Source organism: Narcine bancroftii, chromosome 2, assembly GCF_036971445.1.
Source record: "Narcine bancroftii isolate sNarBan1 chromosome 2, sNarBan1.hap1, whole genome shotgun sequence".
NCBI lineage: Eukaryota > Metazoa > Chordata > Chondrichthyes > Torpediniformes > Narcinidae > Narcine > Narcine bancroftii.
This window is the reverse complement of record NC_091470.1, coordinates 141,017,236-141,033,326: the sequence shown is the minus strand read 5'-3', so window position 1 is coordinate 141,033,326 and position 16,091 is coordinate 141,017,236. Positions and strand designations below refer to the sequence as shown.

The 16,091-nt window shown below is 40.6% G+C and overlaps 1 protein-coding gene across 11 annotated transcripts in view; it reads right to left on the bottom strand.

Annotated features, from left to right (window-relative positions):
- mib2 (MIB E3 ubiquitin protein ligase 2) overlaps window positions 1-16,091 on the bottom strand; it is a 162,483-nt gene that overhangs the window by 106,502 nt on the left and 39,890 nt on the right. For 9 of the 11 annotated variants that reach the window (XM_069918214.1, XM_069918212.1, XM_069918219.1 and 6 more), the window contains one exon: window positions 10,492-10,799. In XM_069918214.1, coding sequence (XP_069774315.1) covers window positions 10,492-10,714 — 223 coding nt within the window. In that variant the 5' untranslated portion in view covers window positions 10,715-10,799. Of the gene's footprint in view, window positions 1-10,491; window positions 10,800-12,486; window positions 12,666-12,865; window positions 13,007-16,091 lie in introns of those variants that run through there. The other 2 variants (XM_069918208.1, XM_069918217.1) reach the window with 2 other exon arrangements.

Genomic DNA, 16,091 nt, shown 5'->3' with positions numbered 1-16,091 from the left:
ATTAGAGGGCAGATAATAAGTTATGTCTTCTTCTTTGGCTTGGCTTCGTGGACGAAGATTTATGGAGGGGGTAAAAAGTCCACGTCAGCTGCAGGCTCGTTTGTGGCTGACAAGTCCGATGCGGGACAGGCAAACACGATTGCAGCGGTTGCAAGGGAAAATTGGTTGGTTGGGGTTGGGTGTTGGGTTTTTCCTCCTTTGCCTTTTGTCAGTGAGGTGGGCTCTGCGGTCTTCTTCAAAGGAGGTTGCTGCCCGCCAAACTGTGATGCGCCAAGATGCACGGTTTGAGGCGTTATCAGCCCACTGGCGGTGGTCAATGTGGCAGGCACCAAGAGATTTCTTTAGGCAGTCCTTGTACCTTTTCTTTGGTGCACCTCTGTCACGGTGGCCAGTGGAGAGCTCGCCATATAACAGGATCTTGGGAAGGCGATGGTCCTCCATTCTGGAGACGTGACCCATCCAGCGCAGCTGGATCTTCAGCAGCGTGGACTCGATGCTGTCGACCTCTGCCATCTCGAGTACTTCAACGTTAGGGGTGTAAGCGCTCCAATGGATGTTGAGGATGGAGCGGAGACAACGCTGGTGGAAGCGTTCTAGGAGCCGTAGGTGGTGCCGGTAGATGACCCATGATTCGGAGCCGAACAGGAGTGTGGGTATGACAACGGCTCTGTATACGCTTATCTTTGTGAGGTTTTTCAGTTGGTTGTTTTTCCAGACTCTTTTGTGTAGTCTTCCAAAGGCGCTATTTGCCTTGGCGAGTCTGTTGTCTATCTCATTGTCGATCCTTGCATCTGATGAAATGGTGCAGCTGAGATAGGTAAACTGGTTGACCGTTTTGAGTTTTGTGTGCCCGATGGAGATGTGGGGGGGCTGGTAGTCATGGTGGGGAGCTGGCTGATGGAGGACCTCAGTTTTCTTCAGGCTGACTTCCAGGCCAAACATTTTGGCAGTTTCCGCAAAGCAGGACGTCAAGCGCTGAAGAGCTGGCTCTGAATGGGCAACTAAAGCGGCATCATCTGCAAAGAGTAGTTCACGGACAAGTTTCTCTTGTGTCTTGGTGTGAGCTTGCAGGCGCCTCAGATTGAAGAGACTGCCATCCGTGCGGTACCGGATGTAAACAGCGTCTTCATTGTTGGGGTCTTTCATGGCTTGGTTCAGCATCATGCTGAAGAAGATTGAAAAGAGGGTTGGTGCGAGAACACAGCCTTGCTTCATGCCACTGTTAATGGAGAAGGGTTCAGAGAGCTCATTGCTGTATCTGACCCGACCTTGTTGGTTTTCGTGCAGTTGGATAATCATGTTGAGGAACTTTGGGGGACATCCGATGCGCTCTAGTATTTGCCAAAGCCCTTTCCTGCTCACGGTGTCAAAGGCTTTGGTGAGGTCAACAAAGGTGATGTAGAGTCCTTTGTTTTGTTCTCTGCACTTTTCTTGGAGCTGTCTGAGGGCAAAGACCATGTCAGTAGTTCCTCTGTTTGCGCGAAAGCCGCACTGTGATTCTGGGAGAATATTCTCGGCGACACTAGGTATTATTCTATTTAGTAGAATCCTAGCGAAGATTTTGCCTGCAATGGAGAGCAACGTGATTCCCCTGTAGTTTGAGCAGTCTGATTTCTCGCCTTTGTTTTTGTACAGGGTGATGATGGTGGCATCACGAAGATCCTGAGGCAGTTTACCTTGGTCCCAACAAAGCTTGAAAAACTCATGCAGTTTGGCATGCAGAGTTTTGCCGCCAGCCTTCCAGACTTCTGGGGGGATTCCATCCATACCTGCTGCTTTGCCACTTTTCAGTTGTTCGATTGCCTTATATGTCTCATCCAGGGTGGGAACCTCATCCAGCTCTAGCCTTAGGGGCTGTTGAGGGAGCTGGAGCAGGGCGGAATCTTGGACTGAGCAGTTGGCACTGAAAAGAGATTGGAAGTGTTCTGACCATCGGTTGAGGATGGAGATCTTGTCGCTGAGGAGGACTTTGCCGTCTGAGCTGCGCAGCGGGCTTTGGACTTGGGGTGAGGGGCCGTACATAATAAGTTATGTAACTAAGATGAAAAAGGACTAAAATCGGGAAATAGAGCAGTTGGAAAGGGAGATAATAAGTACAGAAAAGGAACAAATAAAAAGAGATGATATAAGGAAAAAGAGAGAATTGGTAGACAAAAAAATAAAATATGAAACAATACAAACGTATAAGGTGGAGAAGAGCATAATGAAAATAAAGCAAAAGTATTATGAACTGGGAGAAAAAAAAAAACATAAAATATTAGCCTGGCAACTTAAACCAAAACAAGCTAAAAGAACTGTATTGGCCTCAAGGAAAAAGGACAAAGAAATTACATATTACCCAATAGAGATTAATGAGAACTTTAAGGAATTTTATGAACAATTATACCAAACTGAGAACGAGGGGAAAGATGATAAAATAGAAGAGCTTTTAGCTAAAATTGAACTGCCGAAATTGCAAAAAGAGGAACAAAACAAACTGATAAAACCATTTGAAATAGAGGAAGTACAGGATATATTAAAAAAACTGCCGAACAATAAAACGCCAGGAGAGGATGGATTCCCAATAGAATTCTATAAAACATTTAAAGAGTTATTAATTCCTCCTCTCCTGGAAGTAATGAACCAGATAGAAGAAACATAACTTGCCAGATTCATGTAAGACAGCAATAATTACAGTAATACTAAAGATGGGGAAGGATCCACTAACACCAGCATCATATAGATCAATATCTCTACTTAATTCAGATGATAAGATAATAGCAAAATTATTAGCATACAGATTGGCCGATTGTGTACCAAAAATAGTAAAACAAGATCAAACTGGATTTATTAAGAAAAGAGGAACAGAGGATAATGTCTGTAAACTTATTAATCTAATTCATGCAGTTCAAGGAAATAAGAAGCTAACAGTGGCTGATGCTTTAGACGCAGAAAAAGCCTTTGACAGAGTAGAATGGAACTATTTATAGACAAAGGTTCAATCTACCAGAAAAATATATTAATTGGATTAAAGCATTGTATAATGGGCCATTGGCGAAGGTAACAGTAAATGGATATGTATCAAGCCAATTTAAATTAAGTAGGTTAACTAGACAGGGATGTCCATTATCCCCCTCATTGTTCACCTTAGCAATAGAACCATTGGCAGAACTGATAAGAAAAGAAAATAAAAGGGATAAAAATAAAGGAGGAGTATAAAATCAGCTTATTTGCAGATGACATCATAGTATACCTAATAGAACCAGAAATATAAATAAAAGAATTACATAAGAAATTGAAGGAGTATGGAGAAATATCGGGGTACAAGATCAATGAAAATAAAAGTGAAGTGATGCCAATGAGTAATGCGGATTATACAGAATTTTTAAAAAGAATCACTATTTAAATGGCAAGCACAAGCAATCTGATACCTAGGTATCAGGTTAGATAATAACTTAAGCCTCTTGTACAAACTAAATGATCAGCCACTAATAAAGAAATTGCAGGAAGACTTAGAACATTAGAAAGAATTACAGCTAATGTTGATAGGGAGGGTAAATTGCATTAAAATGAATGTTTTCCCAAGGATACAATACTTATTTCAATCGTTGCCAATTCCCTTAACAGAGATATTCTTTAATGAACTAAAGAGAATAATAAGGAAATTTTTTGTGGAAAGGGGGGAAACCGAGGGTAGCGTTAGATAAATTAACAGAGAGGTATAACCAAGGTGGTTTGCAGTTACCAAACTTTAAAAAATTATTATAGAGCCACACAATTAAGGTATTTATCAGATTTTTACCAGGGAAAAACCAGACTGGACTAAGATTGAACTAGATAAAATAGGGGAGAAGGTACTGGAACATATACATTATAAACAGACTGAGATTACCAGAAGGAAGCAGCTTTGTATATGTGATTACAGACACAATGATAATAAAAAGATTTATAACAAACATATACATTAAGCTGCAAGATAAGGAAAATGATAAAATAAGCTATAAACCTAAACAAAAGTGGGAAAAGGATTTAAACATAAAGATAAAAAATGAAGTATGGGAAAAGTTATGTTCTGGAACTATGAAGAATACAATAAACACAAGGTTACGCATGATACAGTATAATTAGTTACACAAGTTATATATCACATCTCAAAAGTTAAAAGAATGGGATCCAACATTATCAGATAGATGTTTTTGCTGTAAGAAGGAAATGGGAACAACAGTACATGCAATTTGGGCATGTACGAAAGTGAAAATATTTTGGGAAGATCTAAATCAGATATTAAATAAAATCACAAAAAATAACATACCAAAAAATCCAGAGATCTTTCTTCTAAGTAACATAAGAAGTAAGGAATTAGGCCTCAAATTGGATAAAGCGCAAAAAAGACATTATGATAGCCTTAGCAGTAGCAAAAAAATGTATAATGTCAACTTGGAAAATGGAAGAGAGCCTGAGAATACAGCAATGGTACATGGAAATGAATAAATGTATTCCACTGGATAAAATAACATACAATTTAAAAATAAAGTCACATTATTTGAACAAATTTGGGAACCGTACATGGAACATAACAGAGAGGGCTTGCCTTGGACCTCCACCCCCTAAAATAAGACAAAACGAGTAAAAGTAGATGACATATTTTTCTTGTTTATTTTTCACTGTGTGAAGACATTGTTTCTTGGTTCTATTTTATATGTTGAATATTTATTGGTTTTGGAGGGGGGTGGGAAGGGGGAAGGGAGTGTGGGGGGGGGGAGAAAGTGAGAAAATGCCACTGTGTATATTTTTTTTGTAATTCTTTATTTATCGCACTATGAACCATTTCAACCAATATATTTACAGATGCATCTCTTTTAATATTCACAGTGACATTTTTTCTTTTTTTCCCCCATCCCTCCCTTCCCACCCTCTCCAAAAACAGTAAATATTGGACATATAAAATACAATAAAACAATATCTTGATACAAAAGAATATAAACAAAAAAGACGTATCATCTGTTTATTCGCATTAAATCTGATCATGTTTATCTTCTTATCATTTTAGGTGGTGGTGGTCCGAGACCTGCTCTTTCTGCTATGTTCCATATATGGTTCCCAGGTTTTTTCAATCATTAAATTATATGTGATTTTTTTTTTCAAATGGGATACACTTAAACTTGGTTATATATTCCATTAATGTTTATAGTCATATAGTCCAAAGTGGCCATCTTAAATTTTTATTTTCACTTCTTTCCGCCTCTTCACCACCTCCATCCCCTTTTTTTCCATTACTGTTTTTTTAAGTTTTCCTTTTTAATCTCAATATATGACAACGCACTTAAGACATGAAATACCCTAACAATCCCAACAGGCAATAACCCTTTAACCCCAAATGAACCTCCCCTCCTTGGATTGCCCCTTGTCCCTTGACGGCAAACATAACTTCCCTTTCCATTCGGTTTGCGACTTACTCGCAAGCGTCAACCAATTTCGCAGTGACGATTATATTCACCCCACCAGCCCCCCTCCCCGAGAACACTATTTTCCTATACATATAACAAAGCTCTCTCTCTTTTTTCCCCTTCTTCCCCTTCTCTTATCCATCTTTAAATCTTTATATATACATTATTTTTACTTTATATTTTTACATATTTTTGTATATTTTCTTGCCGGTCATCCTTCTTGTCACTCCTCCTCCTCTCTTTTCCTGTCCTGCAAATGTTCAGCAAATTCTTGAGCTTTCTTTGGGTCCGAGAACAGTCTATTCCGTTCCCCAGGAATAAATTCTTTGAGTACTGCTGGATGTCTTAATATAAAGTTATACCCTTACTTCCATAAGATTGTTTTCGCTGTGTTAAATTCCTTCCTCTTTAAAATTTCGAAGCTTATGTCCAGGTAAAAAAATATTTTTTTTTTGTCACTTATATTCCAACGGCTTATTGTCTTCTCTAACCTTCTTTCTTGCCTGCTCCAGTATGTTTTCTCTTGTCATATATCTTAGAAATTTTACCAATATGGATTTCGGTTTTTGATGTGGTGGCGGTTTCAGTACTAGTGCTCTATGAGCCCTTTTGATTTCTATTTCTTCATGTGAACCTGTCATTCCCAGCACCTTCAGGATCCATCTTTTATAAATTCCTTCATATCTGTTCATATCTGGGCCCCCTGCTGCAGGTCGACCCGCTGCTGGGCCCCCTGCTGCAGGTCGACCCGCTGCTGGGCCCCCTGCTGCAGGTCGACCCGCTGCTGGGCCCCCTGCTGCAGGTCGACCCGCTGCTGGGCCCCCTGCTGCAGGTCGACCCGCTGCTGGGCCCCCTGCTGCAGGTCGACCCGCTGCTGGGCCCCCTGCTGCAGGTCGACCCGCTGCTGGGCCCCCTGCTGCAGGTCGACCCGCTGCTGGGCCCCCTGCTGCAGGTCGACCCGCTGCTGGGCCCCCTGCTGCAGGTCGACCCGCTGCTGGGCCCCCTGCTGCAGGTCGACCCGCTGCTGGGCCCCCTGCTGCAGGTCGACCCGCTGCTGGGCCCCCTGCTGCAGGTCGACCCGCTGCTGGGCCCCCTGCTGCAGGTCGACCCGCTGCTGGGCCCCCTGCTGCAGGTCGACCCGCTGCTGGGCCCCCTGCTGCAGGTCGACCCGCTGCTGGGCCCCCTGCTGCAGGTCGACCCGCTGCTGGGCCCCCTGCTGCAGGTCGACCCGCTGCTGGGCCCCCTGCTGCAGGTCGACCCGCTGCTGGGCCCCCTGCTGCAGGTCGACCCGCTGCTGGGCCCCCTGCCGCAGGTCGTCCCCTTGTCGGTCGCCTTGTTGCCGCTCACCCTCTTTCATTCTCTTTCTCACCACTCTTCTTTTCTTCTTTCTTGTTTACTTCCCCCAGCCGAACGCCCCGATACTGGGCTCTCTCAGCTGGCTGCTCCTCAGCTGAGTCCCCCTCCCATCGGCGTTAACCTTTTCTTTTACTTGTGCTCTGAGAGCCATTTTTGAAGTACGCCGGTCGGGAGGACACCGCTCCTCTGGGGACTCACCAACACCGGAGATCGGCCGCCCCTCTCCACGGTGGGTCTCTGCTCCGATGTGCAGGTAAGGGCTTCTTCTTTCTTCTCCACTGATTTTCCTTCTTCCTTTTTCTCTGTTATTCTTACTTTCTCTCTTTTGGGTGCCATCTTCTGTCTCTTCTTTGTAACTTTATCTTTCTCTTCCTGTATTTTATGTTTTTTCACACTTTTTTTTCCCCTTTTCTCTGGAGAGGGCTGTTTCCACCCAACCAGCCACTACTCCATCACGTGACTCTCACCACTATGTATATTTAATGAGAAACGTTTGTATATATTTTGGTTGATATGAAAAATAAAAAATAACTAAAAAAACTTTTCTGCCCATACATGATCCATCCATCCCCTGCACATTCATGTGTGCATTTAGAGGCCTGTTAAATGCGAATATTGTATCTGCTTTCACCACATCTCTGACAGCCCATGCCAGTCACTCACCACTCTGTGGGGGGGTGGGGGGGCAGGAAATGCATCCTAAACATGCCTTCTAGTATTTGACATGTTTACCCTGGGAAAGATTCTGACTGTCTGCCCTGTTTATGAACCTCATAATTTTAAATTACCCTCTGAATTCTCCTCATCCTCTGACAGTCCAGAGAACACAATTCAAGTTTGTCCAACCTCTTCCCATCGCTCACGATAAGTTATGATAAAAAACTCCTTCACTGGGATTTTCTAAACTCATCTCATGGGGAAAAAGGTCATGACCAGCCTGCAGATTTCTGTTGGTTGCATCCAATGCCATGATCAGAAGCTTATGCACATGACCATCTGATATCATTCTTTCCCATTGTGGAAAAGAACTTAAATTGTACAGAAATAGAAGCTTTTAAAAAAAAATACAGCCTGCACCACCTCACGAAGAGCAAAGGATTCCAGTTTCCAAAATTTTAGCGTACACAGATGCTGAATGGCCTGATCTGGTTTTCCAGATCATATTTTCCTTCCCCATCTTCTGTGGGAATTGTCCTCCTGGAAAAGACTGCCAGGTCTTCCCAGGCTGTGAGATTGATCAATGGTATCCTTGGGTCTCTTATGAATGAAACTGAGTAAATGATTCCTGAACATTTATAAATATTATATTGTACTATGTATGTGATTACTATGTGCTAGTCGAGCAATATGTGTGTATCATGGTCCAGAGAAACTCTACATGTACAGTCATGTGATAATAAGTTCAACCTGGTAACCAAAATGAAGCAATGTTACTGGTTAGTCCAGAGAGACCAAATGTAGTTGATAAAATTAAAAATCATTAATGATGCTTCCAAGCACGGTTTGCAATTCATACAGGTTAGGTGAATAAAATCAAAAACTGCAAGTCAGCAAACTGTGAAACGTTCAATGGTTCATATCAGGAAACTGTGCAATAAACAACAGAAGAATTATTATGCATAAGTCTGACAGAATGAGATGACTCATTATTGGCTGACATTCAAGGAATGGACCAAAATCCAGAGCTGTTCACATCTGGGAATATGCTGGTCAATCTCCAACGCACCATTGACTTTCCCGGTTTTGTAAATGTCCCATGGCTGCAGTCACTCCCTTCGTGGATTCTGTGCTGACTGTAGGATCACAAGACTGTATCACTGCCTATAACTGATGGGTCACCAATCCGTGAGATGGATATAATTAGGTTTACACATGGGAAAGCTTTTGAGCTGGCTGAAATAATGATTAGTTTACCAGGAAAACCACCTTAGATTCTATTTGGGGTAAAACTAGTGGTGATTGTGTCTGCACAACTCTTTCAGCTTTGTCACCCTTCCATATACCCGCAAAAATCATTAATGGGGTGAAATGTATTTCAGCTCCAATGTTCTCATCATCTTATAGCTCCTCAAGTTGCAGCTTCACATTTAAAAGGTATTTCTAAATGATGCAGTGATTCCTCTCCCAACAATTTAACACATCCTTTTTATATTTTACACTCATTAGTTTGAGAGATATTCTTCCCATTTCAGGGATTCATTGCCTGCACAGCAGTTTATTTCATGCATGAGGAATTTATAAGAAATTGATTTAATTGACCAGTATGGATTGTGGAACAATTTAATCTGGTTTTAATTTGGAAGTGCCTATTGAACATAATCATATTATTGTTTCGCATTTTATCAGGAATCTCCTAGTTTATACAAGATGAACAAATAAAATGGCTGTGTTCTACAGCTTTGATGATTCCATTTCACAATTAGTTTAATTAACATACTATCTACATGCATTATCATTTCTTAAATATACTGATATACTAAACTCCGGGAAAATAATGTCATCTACAAATAATTGTGATTCTACTTTTAAAGCATCATTTGGTTTATCTGAAGTTTATTGAAGGAAAAGTGAGCAGCTGCCCTAAGGTACCTATAAACATACATCTCATAAACGTCCTTGAAGAGCTAACTTGCAGAGTTACAAGCATTGGAGCTGAAATGCATTTCATCCCAATAACGATTCTTCAGGTACTTGCAAGGTCAGAGCGAAAGAACTGCATCACTACCATTACCAGTTTTAGCCTGAACAGAAGCCACTGGCTCCCCTGCTAGGGAAACAAACCTGTGGGCAGTGCAAAAACTTAGTGAAAGAAAGCAATGAGCAGGTGCCCATGTGTGTACTGAACAACATTCATCTCATGGGTTAATCTTCTCACTTGCTAATCAATTATAAACAACACGACAATATTGTCATCTACAGTAACTTCCCATTGTGGGATGATTCAGGATCTGAGGAAACCTGAATTATTCCCATTGTAAGAAGCCATCAAAGATGGTGAAGGATGAAACATTAATAAGGATAGAGAGACCTAAATATCATAAAAATACACAAACTTCTCATACTTATGGAATTGTAATTAAAGTAATTTTGCACTTAGTTCCGCACAATACTGCTGTCACAAACCAACAAATTCCATGACACATGTTCATGAAAATAAACCTGATTTTGATTTCTTAAAAACATTTTTATATAGCAAGACTATAGTAAATGTTTCTGACAGATTTTTGTTCTACAACAGCCTGGTGAACTTTTTCCTTCCTGATTTCTTTTAAAAACATCCATTTAAATACAATTTGGATTTAAAATATCACAAAATATTAAACTTAGGCAAAGGAATGAACATTAAAAAAAAAACCAAATTAATTTTCGTACTTACTGGCTTTATGATTTATCAAATTTTTTTTCTCTTCATTAAAAATAAGGACACATTATCAATTATTCACTTTAAGTGAAGCAGAGTGTAGGAACTTGTGTTCAGTGTTCCAATTTCTGAAGATGTTTCCTAAAAACATGAAAGAGTACAAGTCCCTAGAAGGGGCAACATGAAGGAGCGTTACCTGATACGGTTATCAGTCCTGCCTCCTTTTATCCTGGCAAAGACATTCCATTGAGATAACTGCCTGAATTATTGTCAAAGATGTAGTTTGCACAAAAGAGAGAGGATCTGAAAAATCTTAATCGGAAGTTCACGACAGAACTGCCAACTTACCAATTTGAGCATTGTCATAGAGAAGCAGGTCGTAGGCCCCTTGGTAACCAGTGCGATAATTGGTTCTCGTACCACAGTCCCACTGCACCACCACAGTTTTATCTGGTGTTGTGGTGCTGCCTTGGCGGCCAATCTCCACCACAGTGCCAACATGTCCTTCTCCATCATCCTGGTTTCCCCAGATCCAATCCACACCACGCACAATACGCATGCCCACTTCCATGGTGCAACTGGTGCCTGGATGGTTTACCAGCAAACAAATGCAATGTTGTCTAGCGACAGAAGGTGTCTCAGACTGCCTAGAACACCTGGAAAAGGAAAACAAATCAATTATTTAACAATTATCATTAACTCATTAGCGTGTACTCTTTTTAATCCACTCTTTTTATGCAAGAGTAAAATTTCTCAATTATCAGTACCTCTATTGAACTACATGAATATACTGAACTGGTTTCCGTAATAACTAAACTTCAAAAGAAAATACCACAAACAAGAACGATCCATCATGATCCAAGCATGACAAGTATACCATGGGTCTCACTGCTTACACGCACTTCAGATCTTCACTGTAAAGCAACCTGCTACAAACAACAAAACAGATGTTCTTATCTTCATGTGTTGAATCTGAAATTTAAAAAAAATTACATTTCAAAGGAACACGGGTTTTATCTGCATCCAGTTTGTGAAAGGTCAGAAGTGGTGGAAGAGGTCCTTAATGATTTTGCGCACTCTTGTCACAGTTTTGTACAGCTGCAACGTGAACAGGAGCCATTCAACACTCAAGGATAGCCATTGAATGATCAATGGAAAAAACTGTGCTGGCTGTTAATCTTTTATGGGTACTGAATCACTGCCTCAAGCAAAGCTTTAAAATACAAATGGTTTCGTTCTGCTGAGGAGATGATCAGGCTAATGAGAGACTAACTCTTAAGATATAGTGGCTGTCCTCCAACAAAGCCATTTTAGAAGTCACAACGTTCAGGGTGAAAGGAGTAAAACACTAAAGTCTGCAGACTCTATGATTGATGTAAAAACACAATGATGGAGAAACTCAGCAGATCATACAGTGCACATTATCTCACAAAGAGAGACAACTAACATTTCAGGCTTGAGCCCTTCATCAAGGTAGAAGTTTCTCCTCATCTCAGTTCAAAATGGCTTTGCCCTTCTCCTTAGTCCTTTGTTCTGGAGTTTCCCAACATCGGGAATATTCTTCCTGCATCTAACTTGTCTGGCCCTGTCAGAACCGTATGCCAATAAGATCCCCCTCTTCTAAATTCCAATGATTGAAACCCTGGTCAATTCAACCATTCTACACTCATCATTTCTGCCTTTCCAGGGATCAGTCTGGTGAACCTTCACTCCACTCAATTGCATGAATGTCCTTCATATTAAGAGTACAATACTCAAGGTGTGATCTCACCAAGGCTCCATATATCCATAGTGAAACCTCCCTGCTTCTATATTCAAAACCTCTTGCATGCCATTTGCTTTCTTCATCACCTGCTATACCTGCATTCCAAACTTAATTGACTGAAGCACCATTTTTAACCAGATAACAATCTACCTTCCGATGAACAGTACATTTATACTGCAGCTGTCAAACATTTTTCACTCTCCTAATCTGGCCAGGCTAACCTGTAGCTGCTTGGAACTCACTCTCAAGTGAATGACTGTTTTCTTACAGCTTTTCAGTTCCAGTTTGGTCACAAGATTATAAATCACATTCTGAAGACTGAAATCGACAGGGAACATATCTCAGACAGCACCTCTGACAACACAGCCCTCCTTTAGCAGCACGTTCAGCTGATGTACTTCAGAGGCACAAGGCCCACAACATTCAGACCCAGGCAAAATTGTAACCAAATGACACTAAAATATGTACCTACTCTTAACTCTTATCAGGTTAGATATTATTCAGATATTAAAACAAGATTAAAAACAAAAACAGCTGTGCTCAGCTACCAGGGCTGAACAATGTTCTCATCCCCTTACCTTCATGAGTTTTGGTGGTCTTTGAACTGCTGGCTCGTGAGATACTGAGACAATTACCAATGGAGAATTTCTGATTTGCATTTGGCAGTCTCGACACAAATTCGGCATATCTACTTTTTGCAATCGAATATTGTGCAGTAGCACATTTAGAACCGAAGATAATACTGTACAGTGGAAAATGATTTCCTACAAGAGGGCAAATTTATTTGAACTTGCGTGTCAATCTAGGTTCCAGCTGGATTGACGCAACTCAAAACAGTTTTTTCAAACTGTTTACCATGCACGCAACGCAAACAGCATCTATCCACTTACTTTTTCAACTTTTATACTTAACAAAATACAGCTCAATCTTAAAATAAAAGACAGACTTAAATATCACCTCTTGTGTTCACTTCTGTATATCCTAAAGCATGTTAAAATCAGCAAGGTTATCTGATCTGCTAACGTGAAAAGCACAAGTCCCACAGCTCCATTCGAAAAAACAGGTAGCATGTTCTGTCAGAACCACACAATGGGAAATTAATTCAATCTGTGAGATCATTAGTACTGTGGGAGATGCTAGCTTCAAACACATTCGTTTTAAAAAGAGAATGTTTGAAGTGATTCAGACACATGCAGTGATCATAGCTTGCACAAGCAAAATCAACCTTTGATACAAGTTTGGTCAGTTTTCAATTTCAAATAACGGTGCAAATTCTATCTCGAAATGACATCGCACAGAGAGATGTCTCAGCTCACAGTGATAGAAGGAAAAGCTTTCTACCTCAGCTCAGTCACTGACTAGAGTGGAAGACACATTCTTGTAAAAGCGGGTCTCCTTTCTCTGTGCCGTAATATTTGTGTCATTACAAATCCATTAAAAATCTCCAAGTGAATCCAAGAGGTGCACTCTGATTTTGTGAAACTTGTAAAAGTGACCTGAGGCTCATTGTTATAAAGCTCATTTGTGAATTTGCACATATAAAGTGACTCTCAATTTTCAGTCTCTGCTCTTTCAATATAATTAAAGAAATCCTATTCTTAAAAAAAATCTTTAAAGCATATATCTTTTTGGACACCCCCCCCCCCACCCCATTAAAACTTGGCAATAAGGCTGGCAATAATATAACTACAAAGCTTGGCAAAACAGGTTACTTCACAAGTTAATATTGCTTCTTATAATAAATTTTAAATGAAAAGAACTGACCTTTTGGCAGCTCATTTGACAGTAAGAGTGGGAAGGAAGCAAGTGCATAATCTTCATGGTGTTTGTCAGTGCCCCAACCCTTTCCTCCAACCCTGCCTACTTCAGGAGTCATCAAAATAACCTTGCCTCAGCCTTAAACTTATCCTGCTGTTTCTCTAGGATTGATCAGCTCTAGGATTGCACCTCCATGTGATCTTTTCTCCTTTTCATTACCATCTTCTCATCTGCTACCACTGCCCAGATGTACTTGAGCTCAACTATCAGGATATTATTTTCCTTCTTATTACAAAAACAAAAAAAAAAAGCCCTTGACCAGAGGTGTGTGGGTCCAGTCTCTCCAATGGAACCTTAGCTACCTCTGCACTGCACCGTGGATACCAGTGGTGGATTGCATCAACCAGTGTGGGTGGAGAGAGTCACGTGATGGAGTAGTGGCCGGATGGTGAACTCCAGCCCTCTCCAGAAAAGTCGGGACAAACAAAAGAAAACACAAAGGCACAGAAATAAAAGTTACAGAAAAGTGAGTATAAAGGTGGAAAGAAGATGGCGACAAAAAAAGAAAAATCGAAAGCAACGGTAAGAAGAGAGGAAGAGAAGACAAAGGAGGAAAAAGGTGAAGGCCTTACCTGTCTGAAGAGGCCCGCTGCGGAGAGAGAAACCCGCTCCCTCAGGTCGGTAAATAATGGACTACAAAAATGGCTCGCAGAGCCGAGTAAAAGTGCGCAACCGCGCATGCGCGAAGTATCGCGCATGCGCGATGCGAATGAAAATAAACACACCGACGGGAGGGGGGACCAGCTGGGGAGTCGATCTCCACAGCCGGCAACGACAGCTGCAGAACACCTGCAGCAAGAAGAGACCACAGAAGACAATAGAAACAAGAAAGAAGAGGAGGAAAGGGCACCAAAGAAACAACAGATGGTCAACCCAGAGGAAGAAGAAGAGGAAGAGGAAGAGTACAGGGAAATAGAAGAAGAAAAGAAAGGCAAGGTAAAGGATATACTTGCTCTTATTAAAGGATACATGGAGTCATTTAAAGAATGGCAAACAGGAATTTAAGGATTTAAGAAAAAGAATAAACAACACAGAAGAGAAAATAAATAAAATGGAGATGACCTTAACAGAAATGGGAAAGAAAATGGACAAGATGGAAGAGCGGGCAGTAGCAGCAGAAATGGAGGTAGAAGACTTAAAAAAGAAATTGGAGAAATCTAATAAAAAAACTAAAAAGACACAAGAACTACTAGCTCAAAAAATAGATACAATGGAAAACCATAACAGAAGAAATAACATAAAGATAGTGGGCCTTAAGGAAGATGAAGAAGGCAAGAATATGAGGGAGTTTATAAAAGAGTGGATCCCTAAGACCCTAGGATGTCCAGAACTACAGCAAGAAATGGAAATAGAAAGGGCACATAGAGTATTGGCCACTAAACCACAACCACAACAAAAACCAAGATCTATTGTAGTAAAATTCCTAAGATATACTACAAGAGAAAAGGTACTGGAGAAGACAATGGAAAAAGTAAGAGAGGGCAACAAACCACTGGAGTATAAAGGGCAAAAAATCTTCATTTATCCAGATATAAGTTTTGAACTCCTAAAGAAGAGAAAAGAGTTCAATACAGCAAAGGCGATTTTATGGAAGAAAGGGTATAAATTTATACTAAAGCATCCAGCGGTATTGAAAATATTTATTCCAGGACAACAAAACAGACTATTCTCGGATCCAGAAGAAGCACGAAAATTTGCAGAACAATTACAAAAATAGACTGAGGGAGGAAGACGGGTAATGAGAGTTAAAATGATCACGATTGATATGTATGTGGGTAAAGACAAAAATAGACTGAGGGATGAAGACGGGTAACGAGAGTAAAAATGATCATGATTGATATGTATGCGGGTAAAGAGGTATAAGAGTGAATAGAGACAATGAGCATACATGAATGTATCTGTACTTAGAGGAAAATATAGATAGTATAGATAAGAATTAATAAGGGAAGGTAATGGAATAGAGAGAATAAGGAGGGAATTAAAAGAGTGACCTTTGTGACATATGAAAAGTGAAATCTTTTCTGGGGGAGGCGGGGAGGGGGGAAATAGCGGTCACTGCAAAATCAGTTGACGCTTGCGAGTGGATTCGCAAATCCAAATGGAGAGGGGAGATGTGGTTGTCCGACAAGGGATAAAGGACAACTCAGGAGGTGAGGGGAGATTGGGGATAAATAAGATAGAAATAGGAGAATAAGGAAAATGTTGGATGTTGTAGGAATGTTGTCTTATAAAGAGTTGAAAATAAGAAAACAGAAATGGAAAAGGAGGAAAGGTAATGATGGAAAAACAGAAAGAGAAGATAAACAAAATATAAAAGGGCTACGCTGAACTATATGTCTTTAAATATTAATGGAATACATAACCA